The 22,068-nt window shown below is 38.7% G+C and overlaps 4 protein-coding genes and 1 long non-coding RNA gene across 8 annotated transcripts; 2 read left to right on the forward strand and 3 right to left on the reverse strand.

Moving 5' to 3' along the window:
- Nucleotides 1–6,085: 6,085 nt before the first annotated feature.
- Nucleotides 6,086–8,702, reverse strand: LOC106381195 (NAC domain-containing protein 53-like). The gene is made up of 5 exons (XM_013821079.3): nucleotides 8,096–8,702; nucleotides 7,832–8,014; nucleotides 6,863–7,375; nucleotides 6,673–6,796; nucleotides 6,086–6,576 (listed from the first exon to the last, which is right to left on the reverse strand). Exons 1-5 carry the CDS (start codon nucleotides 8,549–8,551, stop codon nucleotides 6,239–6,241), a joined length of 1,614 nt encoding a protein of 537 aa, XP_013676533.2. The 5' UTR covers nucleotides 8,552–8,702; the 3' UTR covers nucleotides 6,086–6,238.
- A 734-nt stretch (nucleotides 8,703–9,436) lies between these two features.
- On the reverse strand, nucleotides 9,437–11,892 carry LOC106381197 (NAC domain containing protein 52-like). The gene is made up of 4 exons (XM_048744740.1): nucleotides 11,473–11,892; nucleotides 10,686–10,963; nucleotides 10,421–10,606; nucleotides 9,437–10,205 (listed from the first exon to the last, which is right to left on the reverse strand). The coding sequence occupies exons 1-4, from the start codon at nucleotides 11,696–11,698 to the stop codon at nucleotides 9,603–9,605; spliced, it is 1,293 nt and encodes a 430-aa protein (XP_048600697.1). The 5' UTR covers nucleotides 11,699–11,892; the 3' UTR covers nucleotides 9,437–9,602.
- A 1,460-nt stretch (nucleotides 11,893–13,352) lies between these two features.
- On the reverse strand, nucleotides 13,353–15,337 carry LOC106381196 (NAC domain-containing protein 74-like). The gene is given in 4 exon segments (NM_001316012.1): nucleotides 13,353–13,960; nucleotides 14,162–14,347; nucleotides 14,431–14,708; nucleotides 15,127–15,337. Coding segments are annotated over 4 exon segments (1,257 nt in total). The 3' UTR covers nucleotides 13,353–13,378.
- Nucleotides 15,338–15,688: 351 nt separating this feature from the next.
- Nucleotides 15,689–18,742, forward strand: LOC125580370 (aldehyde dehydrogenase family 2 member B4, mitochondrial-like). 4 transcript variants are annotated; one of them, XR_007318124.1, is made up of 13 exons: nucleotides 15,689–15,986; nucleotides 16,084–16,187; nucleotides 16,303–16,366; nucleotides 16,492–16,574; nucleotides 16,652–16,751; nucleotides 17,044–17,094; nucleotides 17,183–17,251; nucleotides 17,421–17,553; nucleotides 17,676–17,827; nucleotides 17,900–18,015; nucleotides 18,087–18,315; nucleotides 18,405–18,431; nucleotides 18,536–18,742. XR_007318124.1 is itself a non-coding variant. In XM_048744741.1 (5 exons), the coding sequence occupies exons 2-5, from the start codon at nucleotides 17,985–17,987 to the stop codon at nucleotides 18,549–18,551; spliced, it is 306 nt and encodes a 101-aa protein (XP_048600698.1). In that variant the 5' UTR covers nucleotides 17,650–17,827; nucleotides 17,900–17,984; the 3' UTR covers nucleotides 18,552–18,636. The 4 variants fall into 4 exon arrangements, 1 of the variants encoding a protein (XP_048600698.1); XR_007318125.1 differs by having other exon boundaries at nucleotides 17,907–18,015; XR_007318126.1 differs by lacking the exon at nucleotides 17,044–17,094 and having other exon boundaries at nucleotides 17,145–17,251.
- Nucleotides 18,738–19,884, forward strand: LOC125580371. Its single transcript, XR_007318127.1, has 3 exons — nucleotides 18,738–18,852; nucleotides 19,183–19,481; nucleotides 19,736–19,884. It is a non-coding gene; the product is annotated as an uncharacterized LOC125580371 (long non-coding RNA).
- The last annotated feature ends 2,184 nt before the right edge of the window (nucleotides 19,885–22,068 follow it).

The following is a 22,068-nucleotide window of genomic DNA, read 5'->3' on the forward strand; positions in this document are numbered from 1 at the left end:
CTTGGTCTCTATGAACTTAACATCTCTAGACACCAACACTCTCCTGGTTGCTGGATCATAGCACTTGTACCCTTTCTGAGTGATTGAGTACCCAATGAACATAGCTTTAGTACTCTTTGCTTCTAGCTTGTTCCTTCTTTCTCCGGGAATCATCACATAACATAAGCACCCAAAGACTCTCAAATGATCTATGTGTGGCTTGGCCTTGTTTAATACTTCAAAGGGAGACAGTTTCTTCAAGACACGTGTTGGCACTCTATTGATGAGATAGCAAGCAGTCTGAACAGCATCACTCCAAAACTTCTTAGGGACATTCATGTGGAACATTATTGATCTCGCAACCTCCATCAAATGTCTGTTCTTCCTCTCAGCCACACCATTTTGTTGTGGTGTGTAAGGACAGCTAGTTTGTTGCACAATCCCATGCTTTGCAAGATGACTCTTGAAAGCATTGCTAGTGTATTCTCCTCCATTATCAGACCTCAGAATCTTCACAGTGGCATTGTACTGGTTAGTAACATATGCTTGGAAGTTCATGAAGGCTTCCAGGACTCTGTCTTTGGAGGGAATCATGGTGATCCATGTGTACTTGGACTTCTCATCAATGAAGGTCACAAAGTACTTATGGCTGTCTCTAGACATACAGGGAGCTGTCCACACGTCTGAATGCACCAGATCAAAGCAATTCTCATATCTGGTCTCTGATGTTGGGAAGACCGTCCTACAGTGCTTTCCAAGTATACAGGCTTCACACTCCAAGTGATTGAACGCCATACTTGGTAGAATCAGTTCAATTGCCTTGGCATGAGGATGTCCCAGCCTTGCATGCCATGTGAGATTATCACATCTATCCGTTGTGCTGCTTAAACACACAGACTCCACAAGACTAGGCGCCTCAGTTGTTTGGAGATGATAGAGCTGATGCTTGCTGTCTCCTCTGCCAATAACTCTTCCAGTCTTTAAATCCTGGAACTCAACTTCATTTGGTCTGAAAACCACTTGACAATCCAGATCAACTGTAGCCTTCTTAACTGAGATTAGATTGGATGTAAACTGAGGTAGGTAGAAGGCAGTGGAGTTCTTCTCAAACAGCTTGAGGTTTCCCACTCCTTCTATTGGGATCCTGGTACCATTGGCTATCATGACACTCCATGTTGCTGCTTTAACCTCACTGATTAGTCTCTTGTCACTGATCATGTGGTGTGTTGCTCCAGAATCAATGATGATGGGTTTAGATGTGGATGCTTTGGCAGGAGCACCCAGACTCCGGGTCGTAGCCAAAGCATACACATGCTTAACCAACTCATCCCATTCCTTCTTTGTCACAAACTCATCTGCCCTCTTGGTATCCATTCCTCTCATGTCCGCACTGTCTCCTACTGTCTCTCCCATGTAAGCTGAGTATGAACACTCTCCTATAACCATCTGCTGAAGTACATCCTTGATTCTCTTCAAGATTACACTCATCCTGTCACTTAAGTGCTCAGACTCGCTATCCTTTCTCCATGCTCTTCTCTTCATTAACCACTCCTTAGAAAGTTTTCTCAACCTTCCCCTCTTACAGCTTGTACCTCCCTTCCATCTTTCTGGCTTCCTGTTTATTTCCCACACATCATATGTATATTTAACAAGCTCACATACCTCTTCCATAAGGAAGCTGAAGATCACATCTTGCTTCCTCCTTTCTTGACAACATCTCGGATTTGATGTGTGTGTCTTCACCACATCTAGCTCTGACCATACTTCTCTCAGCCTTCCCACAAGCTGATAACACTCATCCTTTCCTTGTCTCAAGCCACGGATCACCCCTCTGTCCTCAATGACTCTCACAAGCTTGGACTTGCCTAAAGTTGCTTCAATCTCACTCCTTGTAGTGTTTCCTTGAACAACTTCATTTCCCAGCTTCAGACCTCTTGTCTGACCTTCTTCAGTAGCCATTTCCATGAAAGGTTTCCCCTTTCCATGACTACTCCATAACCCACAGCTTTCCAAAGCTCTCTTTGCCCATCTTGACCAATCGCCATCTCTCTCTTCTTCAAGCTCCATGGTTGTACTAGATCTGTGCTTCATTTCCATGTTGAGATAGTTTGAATCCATCAGAATATCTCACACCACTCAGATAATAAAGACCAGAACTCAAGAACACCAAGAACACTCAAGAACACTCAAGAACACTCAGATTTTTATGAAAAACGAAATCACACTCTCCCCTGTTCGAACAACCTGGCTCTGATACCATAAACACTTTTGTATTTTAAGAGTATGATTCAAACAATCAGAGATAATCAGATCAAGATATTAAAGAGATTAAGAGATTTTAAAGAATAGAGAGAGAGAGACTCAAAAACTCCATTAATTAATATCTGATGAGGTTTACAAGTATTAATAGAGAGAGCAACAAGGGTTTTCGAAATGTATAAGCATGTGGAGTCAATGGACAGGCTGGAACTCCTTTTGAATCACTTGGCTGTGCTTTCTCACATGCTTGCACTAGTAAAAAGCATCCTCTCCTTTCCAGCATCATACAGGCTGTCAAAGTAAGCCCTTATCCCTTCCTTATCCTCTTCCCACGTCCTTCTTAAGATAAGAGAGGATTAACATCAGTTAGACTCCAATTTAACCCATCCTGGTAACTTCTCTTCCTTTCACTTAGTTACCACAGTAACTTTAAAGTTACTGTGGTAAATCCCAAACTTACTGACCACCCCAATACTCTTCCTCTATCAATGTATCCACTCCTCATCACCTCATCTCAACAGAATCATCTTCTGGTGTTTCTGGTGTTGATTCATGCTCATTGTCCCCCTCAGGATCAGGATGGACTGGCTCAACAATTGGTACTGCTTCTTCATTGGTTACAGCCACTGGTGTTGATGGAGAGGTTCTAGGCACCTCATTGCTCTGAGGCTTACTGATTCCTAAACTTTCCAGGATGATCTTCAGGTTGTTTGCTCTATCAAATGGCCCATGTGAGAGATCCCTAAGGTTTTCCCAGCTCTTCTCATCATAGTATCCCTTTGATTCCACAAACTTGACATCCCTTGAGACCATTACCCTTCTTGAGTTTGGCAGGTAACACTTGTATCTTTTATGTGTGTGAGAGTATCCTATGAACATAGGCTCTTGGGATCAAGCTTAGTCATTTGCTCACCTGGTAGAAACACATAGCATACACACCCAAACATACGCAAGTGATCAATAAGAGGCTTAGTTTTGTTCAATACCTGAAATGGAGAGGCATCTTTGAGGACTTTGGTTAGGATTCTATTGATGAGATAGCATGCAGAAACCACAACATCTCCCCAAAATCTTTTTGGAACATTGGTGTGAAACATCATGCTTCTTGCAACCTCCATAAGATGGCGATTTTTCCTCTCAACCACTTCATTTTGTTGTGGTGTGTATGAACAACTTGTCTGGCGAATAATTCCATGTTTTGCTAAATGTTGTTTGAAGGCATTGCTAGTGTATTCTCCCCCATTATCAGACCTAAAAAATTTGATCTTGGAATTGAAATGGTTAGTTACATAGTTTTGGAAGTTAATAAAAGCTTCTAAAACTCTATCTTTACTTTGAATCAATGTGAGCCAAGTATATTTTGATTTCTCATCTATGAATGTCACAAAATATTTATGGTTTTCTCTAGAAACACAAGGTGCAGTCCAAACATCAGAGTGAACTAGATCAAAACAATTCTCATAAATAGTCATAGATGAAGGAAAAACAGATTTATGATGTTTACCAAGAATACAAGCTTCACAAGTTTCATTTTAAGAGATAGATTAGGTAACATCAGTTGCAAAGCATGAAAATGAGGGTGGCCTAATCTAGCATGCCATAACACATCATTAGCTAAAACAGAAGCATAATTAAATGCATAAGTAGAATCTGATCTAAGCTTGGTATCTTCAAGGAAATACAACTCTCCCTTGCTCACACCTTTGCCTAGCATCTTACTTGTTTCAATATCCTGAAAGCACACATCATTAGGACTAAAAATAATATTGCAGTTTAAATCACTAGTGACTCTTTTCACAGATAAAAGATTAGAAGTAAAGATAGGCATATAAAAAGCTTGAGATTCTTTATCAAACGGATTCAATTTCCTACTCCTTTAATTGAAATTGTATCCCCATTTGCAGTCACAACACTTCCTAGAGCTGGTTTAATATCACTAATAAGTCTAGCATCCCTAATCATGTGATGAGAAGCTCCTGAATCAATGATTATTGGTCTAGCAGTGTGTGAGTCATTGTGAATAGAATTTAAAGCATTAATACTTTGGTTACCAGAATTTGAATTGAGAGCCTTGATCAAGGCCTCAATGTCTGACTTCCTAATGAATGCATCCTCATGAGATGGCTGAGGCATGACATGAGAGGTGGAGGCACCAGTGTGGGTTGTAGAGACCAAGGCTCTCCCATCATCTCTCATGTGCATGTAGCTTGGTGTTGGATGCTCCTGAGCTCTTGCTTCATGGGCTCTGGCCTGGCTGTACTTGTTGGCTGAGGCTGGCATGAGATGAGGATGGAGGATCCAGCAATTGGTTTTGGAGTGTCCTTGCTTCTTGCAATGTTCACAAGTCACTTTTTTGTCTCCTCCTCCTCTTGGCTTGAAGTAAGCTTTGTTAGCTGATGCACTTTCCATCTTCTCAGCCTTGTGTGCCATAGAAAGACCTCTTTTTCCACCTCCAAAAAGACCATCTGAGCCTATCTCCTTTTGAAGTTGAGCACACACTTCATCATAGCATGGAAGCTCCTTGTCTCTCAATATATGTTTCACCACATCATTGAAGTTTGGGCTGAGTGTGAGAAGCAGTCCAAAGGTCTTGTCTTGCTCACGCCTGGCTTCAAGTGTGTCAGGGTCATTGGTGCTTGGCCTTAGCATCTCCAACTCAGGCCACCGCTGACTATACTTCCCAAGGTGCTTGGTGAAGTCTCATTCTTCTTGCCGCAAGTTGTTGATGTCTCTCTTCACTTCAAAGATTCTGGTGAGATTTGAAGTGTTGCCATACACCTTGTGCAAAGTATCCCACAACTGTTTTGTGGTGGTACAGTGTGAGTAAGAATCCATAAGAGGACCATCATGAGATCTTCATGAACCCATTTGCCTTCATCTGCCACTACAACCTCCTTGTCATCTTCTCCTTGGGTGATTTTCTTTGGAACTGAACCTGAAGTGACATGCTCCCAAAGACCTCTACTTCCAAGGGCCATCCTGGCCATCCTAGACCAGGTAATGTAGTTTCCTGGTCCCTTGAGTGTACATGGAATGTGAACTGGTTTGTACTGCTCCATCTTTCTCAAGTAGAATTAAGACAGAACAGAGTGAGCACAACCAAGAATTTTCTTAAAGAAAAACACTCAAGAACACTCAAGAACTCAGACTTATTATCTACTGGATAAAAGAAATCTGTAGAGAAATTTGTGAAATAAAATAGAGAATCAAGAGAAAGGAAGTAACAGAGTGAGTTTTGCGGAAGTGTTTGAGGTAATCAGGAGCTTATAGCTCTGATATCATGAAAGTAAATGAAGAGAGAGAGAGAGAGAGAGAGAGAGAGAGAGAGAGAGAGAGAGAGAGAGAGAGAGAGTAAAGAAGGATTTATTTTCTTGATTCATTTACTTCACAATGTTACAATACTTAAAGACCCTGAGATGGAATACAAACAAAGAAAGAAATAATAAAGAATGGTGATGCAAGATGAGCTGAAAGGGACAGCACCTCAAGAGCTCTTTCTTCATCTCTCCTCTAAATAGATCATGTGACTTTAACTAATTTAGAACTTCAACTTGTCTCTGATCTTGCCAATGGTCTGGTTGACCTTTGAACACATCTTGGACGAGTTTGAACTTGTAAGACTGCTTCTCAAGCCTGGTTCTATATTTATGTCAACAGAGGGTTCCGGGCAAAAAAATAAAACCAATTTCTGGTGAAACAATGTTCTTTGAATAAAAAAAATAGGGTTATGGTCGTTTGGAATTTTGATTGGTTTGTTAGTTGAAGAGAGCTCCATGTTTGTAATAAGGAGGAGACTTTTGTTTGGGGCATTGATGGAAGACGTTTTGCAATGCAACAAAGACGAGAATAATTTTGAACTCTGATACATATACATTATTTTTATATGTCTTGAGATATAGAATCATTGAGTTGCGGAAGAAGACTACAAGTAAAACCTATATCACAATCAATGTGTTCAACACACAAAAGGTCTGTCTTTTTTTAAAAGTGGTACTTATTATCACCGAGAAGAAACCAAGGTGCTTATTTTGAAGCTAACCGAGAGCACTAGGACCCAGAAGCATATGAAGATTAGCATCACTCTTGTTAAATTATTTTCTGATTTTCCTGGCACATTCTCTTGGACCATACCGAAACAAAGGTCCCCGTTTTTGCTGTATGACCAACCCATGTTGCTGTCTGATACTGTGATCATACTTACGTGAACCGAACCTGATGACTGTCCTGCTTGTAGCCGGACAACTCCATCCTTGGTGAGGATCTCTGAAACAAATTCAGTTGGAGTGGGAATAGCACCAAACATGTGGCTCGCCTTCTTGAGCACCGAGTTCTTGTAATCTGCGTTAAAAGGAAATGAACCATCAGCTAAACATAACACGTGGGGCCTATTAGCATATGGAGGGCGAGTTCAGATAGTGGTAAGTGTGTGTTTACCTGGCTCAAACTCTGTTGTGTCCGCATTGACTTGTTTCGAACAACATGCTTCATCATTCTCCTTTTCTTCCACCACGTGTTTGCCTCCTGAGGCTTCCTCTTTCTCCAGTTCCTTGGTCTCAGCCTGTCAGGTTTTTAATGGTGAGTTAAAGGAAAACTAAAAAAAGGTCAAAGACAATGGCTTATATACCATTTGAAAGAGCTCTTCTTGATCGGGAATCACATCTCCAGTTCCCATCAGTTGAGAAGGATCAAAAGTCAAGTTTTGGTCATCCTCATCAAAGAAGGTGAGATAATCTTCAAAGTTGAAACCATCTTGCTCAGTACTGTTGAGATCATTCGTCTCTAGGTACAGACCATCGTTCGGGTCCAGAAACTCCTCACCGGTAAAGTAGTTACCCTCAACAGGAAAATCATTGTAGAGTGATGCATCGGTTTCGAAGATGTTGTCACAAGATTGCAAGTTCGCCGTGATCTCGTCCTTGACGCCACATCCATTTTCTTCATCTGGAAACAATGCATCACGGATGATAAGCTGTTGTTCTTCCTCTGAAAGGTCCACTGGTCCTTCAAAGTTGTCATGCACATAGTTTCCTGGTTGGATATAGTTTGTTGTGTCTGAGTGATTTGTTTCAACATTATTGCTGGATTCCCCTTGATCAAATCCCAAATGTATAGGAATGGCATCATAGACGTCAAGCTTCTACAATAATTAAAAAAAAAATAGTTCAGAAATGGAAGAACAACAGCCAAGGGAATCTATTAGTATCATTGAATGATAAAGAGAGAACAAGCTTCTTATATTTCTCAAGACTGAATCCTCAATGAATACAAAGAACCAATAGCTAACCACAGTAGATCATTAAATGTTAAAATACCAAACTCTAAATCAACTATTTCCAACAAGTTCTACCTCCATTCTATTTGTACTGTAAACAATTCATTCATCTGGTTTCACCTTTTTGTCGGGAATTCAAACAATGTAAATAGTGAACCCGAGCGGCAGAATGCCTACTAAACACTCCTTTACGACTAGACCAACAGCTCACAGCTCGTTGGTACCATTCATTTATATATATCAAATATTTCAATATTCTAGTGCCTAACAGAATCAATAACCATAACATTGCAACAGGACCTACACTACCAGAACACAAACCTGATCAATGTCATGGATGTCGACATAAACCTGATCTTCAAGACTTCCAGGATCTTGATTTGGCTCAAAAGTCATACCATCCTCCTCCTCCCACTCTTCCTCAACAAACGGAGCACCATACTGCTCTCCATTTTTAGGACCAGACCCACTCTTCTGGAATATCTTACAAAGCACATACGCATCCTAATCCACAACACATCACAAAGTCAACAAACCATAACACAAACTCCCAAAAAAAAAAAAAAAAAAAACTCACAAACTTACTTTCTGAACACCAGCTTTAACAATCTCATCATCAACCAAACGATACTCATGCATAACCCAATTACTCCTCTCACCACGAGGAGCACGACCTTTATGATAAACAAGAGTCTTCTTCATCCCAACGACTCTCGACCCATTACGAATCTCCCGATCCTTCCCCGTCGTCTTCCAGTACCCCATCTCCGTCGCACGGTTCGTCTTGGACCCGTTCGAGTATTTGTTATCGAGCACACTGAAGAAGTACCACTCCAAGTCTCTGCTCTTCAGCTTCGACTGACTTGGGAGATCCCACGGCTCGGATTTGTACACGTGGGTGACGGAGATCGCGTCGAACTTAAAGGGTTTGTTGCAGATCTTGCGTTTTAGGTAGTAACGGACGAGTTCTTCGTCCGTTGGGTGGAATCGGAAACCAGGAGCGAGCGACGACGTCTCTGAGGAGCCACCACGACGACCCATTCGAACAGATACAAGGTTTGGACGAGTTTTGGAAATCGTGTCGGAGAAGAAAGAGAGAGGATGCGACTGGAACTGGAGAGAATGAGATAAAAAAAAGCGAAGCGGAGAAAGACTTGAGATGACGACCAAACACAACTACTTCGCGAGGTTTTAAAATCTTCCAGGAATGTGTGCCAATAGAGACTATAAAAACGACGAGCTGTGATGTGTTTTAAGTGACAGTCTCTAAGCGCACCGACACGTAGGAAGTCTAGAACCAGTCAGAGATAGTAGAGGAAGCTGGTAGGTGCATAGGTCCGTAAAACTAGCAAAAATAATAATTTCTTTGTAGAATTAGCAAATTAAATCCGAAGACACTAAAAATAGTATATATAAGTATAAACCTAAACTAAGTTTTGACAAATTATAAAAAATATTATAGCATAATTATCTACGTTTGAAAAAATTTAAACCCAAAAACTTAAATTACATAAAGATAATAAATCTACATATTTATTTGAAAATGGAATCCGGGACTTTATTTCGTATTAAATCCTTTACAGTAAAAAATAATTATTTGACAAGAAAAAAGTTTTAAAAATAACTGCAAGTTACGTGTAACAAAAGTTTTCTAACGACGCTGACGCAACGGCGTTCGTAGCTTCCTCCTATAACCCGAATTGTCAATGACGATAATATCCTCGGTTCTGACGAGCACTCACGACTTTTTACTTGAAAAGCACTTTACTCACTTCTCATAAAGACGGGAGATAGATTCTTGTCTGTAGACTATTTTACCCTCAGACTTGACCATTAATAACGGTCAGGCCCAGGCTAGCTTACACACCAAGAATTCTTGAAGCAAACAAAGACTGTTCTTGTCTGAAAAGATTAGATACATGACAATGGACCAAACCTGAAAATGTTAATGCATAAACATCCCATAACAAACAGAGTTTATCCTAATTTTACAACAGTTTCTCAGTCTGTCTGAAGAAGCTACATAGATAGCTCATAATATTAGGGAGATTACAGCTAATAAGAAGCCTGGAGAGATGAGGTTTTAGAGCATTTAGTGTCCATTGGCGCTGGTCTTCTTCAGCTCATCGTTCTCCTGACGCAGAGCATCGATCCTAGACTGGAGAATACTGATCATAGCCTCTGCACTCATCATCTCAAGCTTGAAAGTTTCTCTCTCAACAGACATCTGGTGAACCTCCTTCTTGAGATCATTAAGCTTCTCTTCAGGAGTAGGAGGAGAAGCTTCCTTGTGAGTAGGTTGCGAGTTTTCTTTCTTGTCGGAGATACCCATGAGTGAGAACTCAAGCAATGCAGAGATGGCTGTGTTGGTGGCAGCTGCAGCGGTCGAATTAGAGACTAAGGTTGGTGTATTGTCGACCGTTATTGTGGACGAAGAGTGGTCCTGTGTGGTCCTGGTTGATTCGTTTTGGCGTCTGCGTTTGTATTGGAGGAGAGGCAATGGAGCTTCTTTGTTGAGAACACATACAGGAGGAGGAGGAGGACGCTCATCTTCTTCTGTTTGCTCACGTTTAAGTGCCTCCTCAACTTCATCATTACGGTTATTGTTATTATTCTCATGATGGTTAACTTCGATATCCATTTGGGTAGTCTCTCTTGGTGGCTCGTTGATGTTAATGAGGTCCTTGCTTTCTGGCTGTAAAGTGTAAACCAAGAGATTGATTCATCAAATCATATCAACACTTGCACTTAGTAACATTGAAATAGTAGTGATTAATCAATAAACTAGTCCAGTTCAAAAAAACTGCGTCAGTCCACTGAAACCACTTAAGAGATTGGTTTCAACACAGAGCTTTTTGCATATAACAAAAAAAATAAAATGAAACTAAAGGTTATGAAGGAAGTACAAACCTGGTTCATCTGGTTGTTTCCATTGGCTAATGGTAATGGCTCTGTCCTGACCCTAACATCTACTCCTGGAATCAGAGCTACTCTATCATCAGACCATTCCTCTTCCATGAAAGGTGCGTACCGGTTCCCACTTGGTGGCCCAATGTTATTCTTGTGAAAGATTCTACACAACACATATGCATCTTGCTGCATCCAAACAAAGAATCGAGTTAATATAAGAAGTTAACTTAGATTCTTTGGACAGTATCAGGTAAAAGCTATATACCACCAAGTTTCCATTGCTTTCAGTTTCATAGTCCACGAGGCGATACTCGTGCATGACCCAATTGGTGCGGAGCCCGTCCGGGGCACGCCCGCTGTGGAAAACGAGTGTTTTTTTCATACCGAGGATCTGAACGTCACGGCGGATCTCTCTATCTTTGCCAGTCGCTTTCCAGTAGCCTTTGTTAGTCGCTCGGTTCATCCTAGCGCCGTTGCCGTACTTCTTGTCTAACGCGCTGTAGAAGTACCATTCCTGGTCCCTTGTCTTCAGCCTCGAAAACACTAGAAACACACACACACAACACAGCAGAATAAAAAAAAAAAAAATCAAACTTGAGATATTCAGACAAGTAAAAAACAAACTCTATGTCCTGAAACACAAGCAAACTAATTGGGAAACACACAAGTTAACAAGGAATCTGAAAATACACCAAACTAAACTCTAAACTTCAGATAACTAAACACAGATGAACAAACTTCATCCCCTGAAACACAAGCAAAGATGCCCAAAATACTAGATTTTACACAATTAAATAATTCGATTTTTTTTTTTATCAAAAATAATTCGATTTATGTCGCAGTTTTACAGCCTAAACATAGCAAAAATTAAATCTTCAATAAACTTTACCCAGAAAATGAATGAAACCCATAAAGCTAAACTCTTTACCCAGAATTGAGTCAAGAGACCAAACCACCAAGGAAGCCTAAATCAGAATCAAGAAACTCACAGAGAAACCCAATTCAAACAGATTCTCAGAAAATAAAGAGACAACGAGAGAAACTCAGAGAACCTGCTAAGTCCCAAGGCTCGTGCTTGTAGATATCAACCTCCCCAATCGCATCGAAGCGCACAGGCTTCCCCAGAACCTTTCTCTTCAAGTAATAGCTCACGAGCTCCTCGTCAGTCGGGTGAAATCGAAACCCAGGAGCAAGAGAAGTCGCCGACACAGCAGTACCCGGTGGTGGAGTCGCAGACGGCGGCGAGGACTCAACAACAGCCATGGATTCGCGACCCATTAAAAGAGAAGACAGTACTCTGTTTCTCTCTTTTCCCCAAACACACAAGGAAAGTTGGGAAAGTGGGTTATCGATTAGACGGAGAAGAGAGAGAGATTGCCCCCAAAGATTAAAAGGTACCTTCAATTGCAAGAAATTTATTTTTTCTTTTTCTGCGTTTCCAAGAAACAAAGTTATTTCATTTTCCCCATTTCTTTTTTTTCTTTCGTTTCAGTAATAAACCCTAGCTTACTGAGTAGGTTTTTGTCGTATTATGTAGTAAAATAATTAAAACGCTGTCGTAGTGGTCTCAAAAGTAAATTTAATTTTTTAACTTTGGAAGGTAAAAAAACCAAAAGAACAAACCTACCCTACACATACAAACAAGGTACGATCATTCTACTGGGACACACAAACTCATAAATGATGGAGACATTAAATTATGAAAAGAGTTAAAACATAGACAGGTTCCGTATAACATATCGACATAGTCCAAAAATCGAAAAATCTTCCCAATTTGAATAAGACCATACGAAATGTCATAAATTGATTACATTTCCAAATACATACGTCTGTATAGAAAATGTATTCGGATTTTATCAAAAGTCTTCTTCGAAACTTGATAAACAAGAAATTAGACCTTAAAAATGTGAAAAGACATTAATATAAGACAATAAACGTAGAAGCGGGGCCGGCTAAGGAAGGGGACAAGCGGTGTGATCGTCCCGAACCCAAACCCGTGTCCCCCGTATATTAATAGTTAAAAGATCTAATTTTTTAAGAAAATCCATATTTTTATACAAAAAAAATTATAAATATAATAAATAAAATTATAAAGGGTCCAAAAATATTTGATATGCATATAGTTTTATTTTCATCACAAAATATACAAAATATTATTGATTAAATTTTAAAAATATTTTAAACATTATCTAAATATAAATTTTAAAAAGTAAAAACATTATTGTGTTGTTCTAGGACCCATAAAAATGTTAACCCTGCCCTGCCTGGAAGCTTGTAGATTAACACTAGTTTGATGCACAAGAAAAGTACACGTGGATTTTTAGTCCGAATGTGGTTGGTTACTTGGATTATTTTGCAGATGAAAAAAAAGATTTATTGATCGGTTTAAGATAAAGTATAAATATATAACCCTTTTTGAAAATCGAATCCAGGGTAAATTCGTACCTATCCCTTTTTGCTTTTTAAAAAAAATAATAATTGCAAATTACGTGTAACGAAAGTCTTCAAACGTCGTTGACAGAACGAACCACATTCGTTCATCGTAACGATAACCAATCAGTAAAATGGCCTTTATACCCCTCACTTTTATCACTAATTAACGAGGTTAAGCTTTCTCTTCCCACTTCTCGAGGAAGACAAAGTAATTTCTTGTCTGGAAGACCAGATGAAGCACTTAATCATGGAGATTGAACATTCCTTGAAACAGATTACAGAGAGTTCTTGACTGAATAGACTTAGATGATGATATATGACAATGGAGCAACCTGAGAATGTTCTCAAAAGATGTAGAACCATCAGAAAAAAAAAAAACCCAAACCGGTCCCGGTTTATCCTAATTTTACACGGTTCTCAATCCGTCTGAAGACGAAGCTACATAGATAGCTCACAATATTTTAGGGAGATTACAGCTAAAAAAGCAAAGAAGAAGACACCTGGAGAGATGGGGGTTTAGAGCATTTAGTGTCCATTAGCGCTGTTCTTCTTGAGCTCATCGTTCTCCTGACGCAGAGCATCGATCCTGGACTGGAGAATACTGATCATAGCCTCTGCGCTCATCATCTCAAGCTTGAATGTCTCTCTCTCAACTGACATCTGGTGAACCTCCTTCTTGAGATCATTCACCTTCTCTTCAGGAGATGGAAGTGGAGTAAGAGGAGGTTGAGGGTTTTCTTTCTTGTCGGAGAGGCCCATGAGAGAGAACTCGAGCAACGCAGAGATGGCCGTGTTGGTGGCCACAGCAGCGGTTGGTGTGTTGTCGACGGTTGTTGTTGTGGACGAGCAGTGGTCCTGTGTGATCCTGCTAGATTCGTTTTGGCGTCTGCGCTTGTATTGGAGGAGAGGTAACGGAGCTTCTTTGTTGAGAATGCATAAAGGAGGAGGACGGTCATGATCTTCATCTGCCTCCTCACGTTTGAGTGCTTCCTCATCTTCATCACAATGGTTATTCTTATGGTTGAGTTCGATATCCATTGGAGTAGTAGTCTCTCTTGGTGGCTCGTTGATGTTAATGAAGTCCTTGCTTGGTGACTGGATTGAGTTCTACAAGATTTGGTAGCAAACTCAATAGACTAGTCTAAGTTTAAGTAACTGACAGAAGCTTTTTACTTCATCATACAGCTTTTGCATATAAGAAACATGACATTTAAGAGAAGGTGATTCACTTCATCACAGAGCTTTTGCATATATGAATTACTGAGAAATGAAACCAAATAGCTTCTGGATTACGAAGGAAGTACAAACCTGGCTCATCTGGTTGTTTCTATTGGCTAATGGTAACGGTTCAGCCCTGACACCAACGTCTACTCCTGGGATCAGAGTTACACCATCATCAGCCCACTCCTCTTCCATGAACGGCGCGTATCTGTTCCCACTAGGTGGCCCAATGTTATTCTTGTGAAAGATTCTACACAACACATATGGATCTTGCTACACACTCAAAAACAAAGAATTGAGTTAACATAGGATACTATTCTTTGGACAGTATCAGATAAACCAATAAGTAACTATACCACCAAGTTCCCATTGCTTTCAGTTTCATAGTCCACGAGGCGATACTCGTGCATGACCCAATTGGTGCGGAGCCCGTCCGGGGCACGACCGCTGTGGAAGACTAGAGTCTTTTTCATACCGAGGATCTGAACGTCACGGCGGATCTCTCTGTCTTTGCCAGTCGCTTTCCAGTAGCCTTTGTTAGTGGCTCGGTTCATCCTAGCGCCGTTTCCGTACTTCTTGTCTAACGCGCTGTAGAAGTACCATTCTTGGTCCCTTGTCCTCAACCTCGAAAACACTAGAAACACACACACACAACACAGCACAAGAGAAAAAAAAAAATCAAATCAGAGATAATAATAACACTAAACTTGAGACACTCAGACACGCAACAACAACAACAAACCTCATGTCCTGAAACACAAGCAAAACTAAAGTGGAGTACAAATTACAAAATACATCATTACCAGAAGACAAAAAATGAATTCAACAAATCTGGTAAAAAAAAAAATGAATTTTCCCCAAAATTAATAAGTCGTTTTGATGCAAATTTATTCACAGTGTTACAGCCAAAGTCATATCAAAATGGTACTACTAACACAAAGAATCTGCAACAAAGCTTAAACCTTTCTCCTAGAATTGAGTAAGAAGGCATCACCACACCACGAAGAAGCCCGAATCATAGAGATACACGCAAAGAATAAAGAGACAAGAACCTGCTAAGTCCCAAGGCTCGTGCTTGTAGATATCAACCTCCCCAATCGCATCGAAGCGCACAGGCTTCCCCAGAACCTTTCTCTTCAAGTAATAGCTCACGAGCTCCTCATCAGTCGGGTGAAATCGGAAGCCAGGAGCAAGCGCCGTCGCCGCCACAACAGCACCCTTCGCCGGAGAAGATACAGCAACAGCCACAGATTCGCGACCCATTTAAAGCGAAGTTACTTGGGGTTTCTTGTGAAGAGCAAAGAGAAGTAGGCAAATGGGATTTGGGTTTTGTCTGGAGAAGAAACCAAAGAGATACCTTCAATTGCAAGAAATTTGTTGGCTGTTTCGGATTGCGATTCCGATTTTCATTTTCCCCCAATTAATTTAATTATTTTTTTCTCTCTTTTTGAGTAATGACAGTAATAAACCCTTCAAGACGTTACTGAATAGGTTTTGTCGTTAAACCATCTATCCTATACTAAAAGGGATATATAATCATCAGAGAAGGTGTCCACGTCAGCCAATTAAATCGACCAATGAGAGAGTTTCAATATGACAGGTCACGTAAGCTTCTTCGACTTTAACGTGTAATCAACTCCGGCGCTTCCACTCCTTGCAAATTACTGTTTTTTTTCTTTGAATTAATCACGATCCAATCCTTCTCTCCATTGCTCACTATTTCTCCGAATCCTTGAACCACCGCAATGATGGTCCTAAAACGCTCCAAATCGTCGATCTCTGACGGTTTACTTCTACAAAGTCGCCGCCGGTCAAGTCGATTCAGTTTTGAGAAGCCCATAATCTCGCTAAAGTAGGGGTGCTAAAGTAGGGGTGCTAATTTCGCCTTCAGCTGCTTCTGATTGACAAATAGGTATGACCTAATCTTCTCAAACCCTTAAATTTGTTAGTCGCCAATTTATGTAACCTAACATATATCACGCATCCACATGGCTCCATTGTTCCTACAGTTTTTCTGGGAATCCACACATTGCTTTTGAACCAGTCAATCGAAATCGAAATGGGTGTTTCAGAAATGCATTCGTAGAGTTTTATTTTGTGCCAGACCTTTCAAGTACTTATCACCTTTTACCTTTTTCATGTTTATGTTCTAATCACACTTTGTTTTGGATGGCTTTTCCTATGTTTCTGAATTAAGAGGTATGTGTTGTTTTCCTTTCACGTTGCAGGGTCTCTAATGCCATAACTCTTTGAGGGTTTCTGCATCGACTATAACAAGAGTTTGATAAACAGGTTTTCTCTTTGGCATAGGCACTATATTTGGTTTTAAAAACTTACGTTTCTGATTTTTTTTGGTACATATCATTCATATATGTATGCCTTTAATAACCATGCCTGTCAATTGATGGTTCAAACAGGTTCTTGATGGGACTAACTGAACTCCTTCTTGAACCATCTCTTACATTCATGATTCTGACACTATTTATGAACCTCATAACATGTAAAAGTTTTGTATTAGTGTTTCTTCTACTCTATAACCATATTGTCTCTGTTTCATCACTTCATTTTCTCTGCTAGCTGACGAAGGGACAATATAACTCGCAATTTAAGTTATATGCTGGAGATTGTTGACCAACACAAACCAAGAATTTCGCTGCAGTGGCATGTGTTGCATAAGGTACGAAAGCTTCAGATCTGTCTAGCATTTTCAGTTTCTGGATTATGTGTCCTCTTTCTTTTTGTATAAAATTCTTTGAACCCCAAATTCATGTACCACAAGTTTGAATCCTATTATTGCACTTTCCTTCAGATATGATTCTTGGTTTATAAGCTTTTAATCGTTGATTTTCAAAGAATCTGTGGAAATTACGTTTTTGTATAACACAATCTTGAATTTTGGGCCATTCCTTACCCTTCCATACGTTGATCTTGATTTTTATTTTATTTTTATGACTATTACTTGCTACCAGAATTTTGGAAGAGTTCCACGGATATATTGAAAGAACTAAGGCCAATCAAAGGTTTCTCTTTCTCAAACCTCAATTTTAAACAAGAAATGTTCTTTGGTTAGGTTATGATATGATCTTTACCAAGAATGCGTACTTTCAGAATCTGGCTCAGCCGAAGATTTTGAGAAAGAGGCGCTGATTCAGCGGTTTCGAGGCTGCTCAAGCTCAGGTTCAGCTCCTTTGGAATCTGTGTGTTCTTTGGTCAATTAGAATTTTTGTGTGTTAAGGTGTTCGTTACTGATTTTTGGATTAGTTGTCATTTAGTGTTGAGAGGGTACAACAACGAAGCAGAAAAATTTTCATTTTTAATGTAGACATTAAAACATTTCGGTTTGCAGGAAAAAATTATAACAATGAAAGTAAGATCGTACGGAGATTTAGAACTTCCCCTGCAGCTGAAGAAATCATAAGCCAGTTCACTTTTTTACACACAGCTCCTCAACAATGGGAACTTTGTAGACGCTGCTTCTGGTGAGTAAAGTTTTCATTTTAAAAAGGCTATGTTCAGAATCAGAGAAATAACAAAGAAAAAGTTTGACTTGAGATTCAAGTTCCATGAGAACTAATGTTTGGTTTTTGAATTGGTGATTTAGGTAAGACGCTGCCTACTCTTGATCCACGCATAGAGGGAGTTATTGCGAACATAGCTGAAAGTCGATGCTGAAGATATAGACTGGGCGGTGAAAGCCACAAGCCTGCAAGGAAGGCCATCGATGAAGGACCATGGCAAAAGATAATTGCTTATGTATATATATAATATTCTTGTGTCTTGAAATTAATATGAAATTCAATGTGATATGGACTGATCTTTGTTTAGTTTTCAGGAACAGCGAAAAGCTTGCAGCTATAAGACATGGGACGATGGGAAGACTTATGAACAAGCCAAAACAGCAGAGATTCCAATGCTCGCCAGATTCTTTCGCTATTATGCTGGTATACCAAAATCTTGAGAATACTATCAAAATTTTCATGCTTTTGTTGGTAAGTTTTGGTTTGATGTGTAGGATGGGCAGATAAGATTCGTGGGCTAACTATTTCAGCCGATGGAAACAATCATGTCCAGACACTGCATGAACCAATAGGCATTGCTGGTCAGAACATTCCATGGAACTTTCCACTTCTGATGTTTCCTTGGAAAGTTGTTCCTACTCTTGCTTGTGGTAACACCATTGTCCTCAAAAAGCTGAACAAACTCATTGCACTGCTTTTTACGTCTGCAAGCTTTTTTTTGAAGTAATCAATGTCTCTTTCACCTTCTACTTACCATTCTTGCTATTAAAATAAAAGCCTGAAGTAACAATTTTTCTTGAAATTTATGACAGGCATGTCTTTCTCCAACAACACCTCCTGTAAGTAGTAACATATGCTTCTGATGTTATCATTATAATATATATGTCTGATTCTCACAACGTAGCAAGTTATCCGACACTGTTTTGTCTATTTGTTCAAGCAGGTTCTGTGGGTTGTAGTGAGGTGGAACCATCCATAAAGCTACTGTTGCATGCCTACTATTGGACTGGCATCTTATAAGCTCAAAGTATCTGTGTGGAACCAAAACAGAGCTCAAGAGTGCCACAAGCTCTCTTCTTTGCAACAAGCTGTAAATAAATGGCTTGAGCGTCTGCAAGTCGACCAGCCGGACTACAATTTCTACATCTGCAGCATCCCGCCAATAAGGGGAAAACATATACTTTACCATCAATTTGGCTCTGGTCTGAACAAAAGACCCATTATCTGCTATTCTACTTTACATATCGCTTACACTGAAGGGTATGTTGTTTCATTCCCAGAAGATGCTTTATGAATTGTAATCTTATCTTTCCACTTTCTTATACTGAAACTTTTTGTGGTACAATTAGATTGTTGAATCTGAAACACAGCTTGGGTTATATATCTATTTGTAACAGGTTTCAGTAATGAATATTTTTTAGCTTTGATAATTTTGAGTCTTGAATAGCATTAAAAGGAGAAAAGTATATAAAGCTTTATACCTACAATTATCTGCTCAATGGTTTAGCTATCTTTTTTAGCTCACAAAAAATATGTATATAGTTCTTGATCATTGTATAATAAGATTTTCTACAACTTATTTTCTGTCAGCTGGCATTGAAAAGAACAACACCTGCTCATGAATGGCCTGGACATAGTTCTGTGATGGCTGAAGGACAAACATGCCCACCAATGAGCCAATAGATCTATCTGTTTCTGCTGGTTACAATGGAGAGGAAGATCTAACTGTCACTGTAGATGTAGGGCGCTCCGCCAAGAATACTCGCACCGACTAAGTGTTAATACCCGGTTTGATTGGGACTCTTAACTGTCTTCCAAGATTCGATACCAAGCTTGCAAACTCCGACATCAATGGCCTACCACAAAGCTTGGATCTCTAGCTATTGCAGGTCTGAATCCTTAAATATATCTCATCAGAAGTTATGATTCTGTTTCTTGCCCTCTGCCTAATGATAAAAAACTTTTTAATACAATTTGATCAATGGATTCTACTTGCAACATCTTTCCCATAGGTGTTTTGATGGTTTTAGCATTTTAGTTGCTTAGTTTTTTGTTTGAACTTGGTTAATATCATCTACTTCTGGGTTCATGAGCTAAAGCTCTTATCTTACGTGATTTGTGTTGTTTTCCGCATTCTTTTCAGTGGGTGCATATGATGTAGGGAAACTGAATTTGGAGCTTGAGGTTCGAATGATAAGTGTCTTCATTCAGCTTGGTTTTGAGGACCAATCAGACACTGACATACTTCTGTGCAAGGTCTTCATCAAGATATCCATAGGATAGGAATGACAAAGAAGGACAAAAGAATCTGAGGTTTGGCAGTATAATCCAAGATGCTGTAAAGGATCTTTCTGATGTTGTTCTTTTTTTTCTATTAATTTGTTAGCCAGATAATTTCGTGCGTATGTCGTATGATGATAACATTTACTTGGGATAATATTTTATCTATGATTGTAAATATCTAATATGCATAATTGATGTCATAACTAATACTAGATTATATCATGTTGTTATTTATCAGCATTTCAAGTTTTAATCAGCTGGAAAAAGCATGATAAAGATATCAAGCAACATTTCAACCAAAATATCAGAGTTTATCAAAAATAGATGATATATATAAATGTATAATTTAAAAATTTTGAAGGACATACTTATAATATTTGTATTATAATTTAAAGAAATAAAAATTACTAACAATTTAAAGTAAACTAAACACTTTGAAATATTCGATAAAATTTATTATATTTTATATACTTCGATCAGTTACTAACCCGCCCGTAGGGCGGGCCAATCCCTAGTTTTTTTTAAATATCAAAGAGGCCTCTGCTAGAATGGTTTAAGCATAATATCTATAGTTGACAAAAAAAGAATATATATCTATCAAATAAGGGTAACAGATATTTATTCGATTCAAAGGTTTTAAAAAAAAAAAATTCTGAAAAAATAATCAAACTTTCCCTTTTATACCAAGAGCATTGTATATGTCTGTAGTTAAATATATTTTATATATCTTCCAATAGTGTAATTTTAAATATACCAAATAAGGTAACAATATTTTTGGAAAACCGATATGCAAATATATAATGGCTTTATACTCTTCTGAAAAAGTTATTAATTCTTGACACTCATCAGTATGCCAACACGTACATGTCAGTAAATTTTTTAAAAAAATAATAATAATCTTATTAATTTTACTTTTTTTATCTAACCTTACGAATTTTATCCAGATTTACATTTGATCTAATCTCTTATTTAGTTTTAATGTCGTTTACTAGGGAGGATAATGTGGTTTTCTTCTTCTTTTGGGGAGGGGACAGTATTTAATGGTGTAATAATAAATTCCAGAGATATTTTCGATTCAAATATTAAAAACAAGTGATTGTTGAGATCATAACAACGACTAGGTTAATTAATTCAAATGTGTAGCCCAACAAGAAATTGAGAAGTTGACCTGAAAAAAAAAAGTTAATGAGAGAATCGAATGGCTGGAAACAAAAAAGGAGTGAGTGACGGTTACGTTTGCTTGCAGAAGGATCAGAAGGATACTTTACCAATAAGGCAAGCTAAAGAGGACGAAGACTTGATCCACACGAATCATCATCTTCCCCATCTTCTCTTATTCATTTACAATTATTAATTGGGAAATATTAATTTTCTTCTTGCTTCTATGTCTATCAGTATTCAGTAGGCCCGAGACGGATCGGATATCCAAGTAATTTTAAGGTATCCGGATCCAGATCCTTATCCAGCGGATCCATAATTTTACTATCTTTATCCGGATCCGGGGTTCTCGGATATCTGGGTGTCGGATATCCTTCTAAAAATTGTAATATCCGGCAGATATTCGGATCCGGATTTGAATCCTTAAAATAAATAAAAAATAATATTAATATATATAAAATATTAAAAATAATTTAAAAATAAAAAATATATAATGTTTTTAATTATTTCTATGTATAATATTACAAAATTTACATATACTATTATAAAAATGAAAATATATTAAATAAAATTAATTTTTATAGATAGATATTACTATTTTTGAAATAATTATTAATAAAACTTACGGATCCGGATATCCGGACTAAAAAATTGAGATATCCGGATCTGACTTTGACGGATCCAACATTTTACTATCCGGATCCGGATTCGACCCCTCTGGATATCCGATTTTCGGATCGGATCCGGATCGAATCTCGGATCGAATCCGGATCGAATCTCGGATCGAATCCGGATCTCGGATAAAAGTCCCCGGCCTAGTATTCAGTAGTGCAAGTCCAATCCAATTTCTTTCGGTTTTCAGTTTTCAGTTCATAGTTTCTTCTTCGAATAAACAAAATTTATATCAATGTATTGTCAGCTAACTGAGTAACTGACAACACTGTCCCCAAAAGGACAAAACGCTAACACAACTTTTTCAGCCTCAGCTAACTTTTTCAGCCTCAGCTTGATTTCTTATTATTATTATTATGGGCC

Source organism: Brassica napus, chromosome C1 (genome assembly GCF_020379485.1).
Source record: "Brassica napus cultivar Da-Ae chromosome C1, Da-Ae, whole genome shotgun sequence".
Lineage (NCBI taxonomy): Eukaryota > Viridiplantae > Streptophyta > Magnoliopsida > Brassicales > Brassicaceae > Brassica > Brassica napus.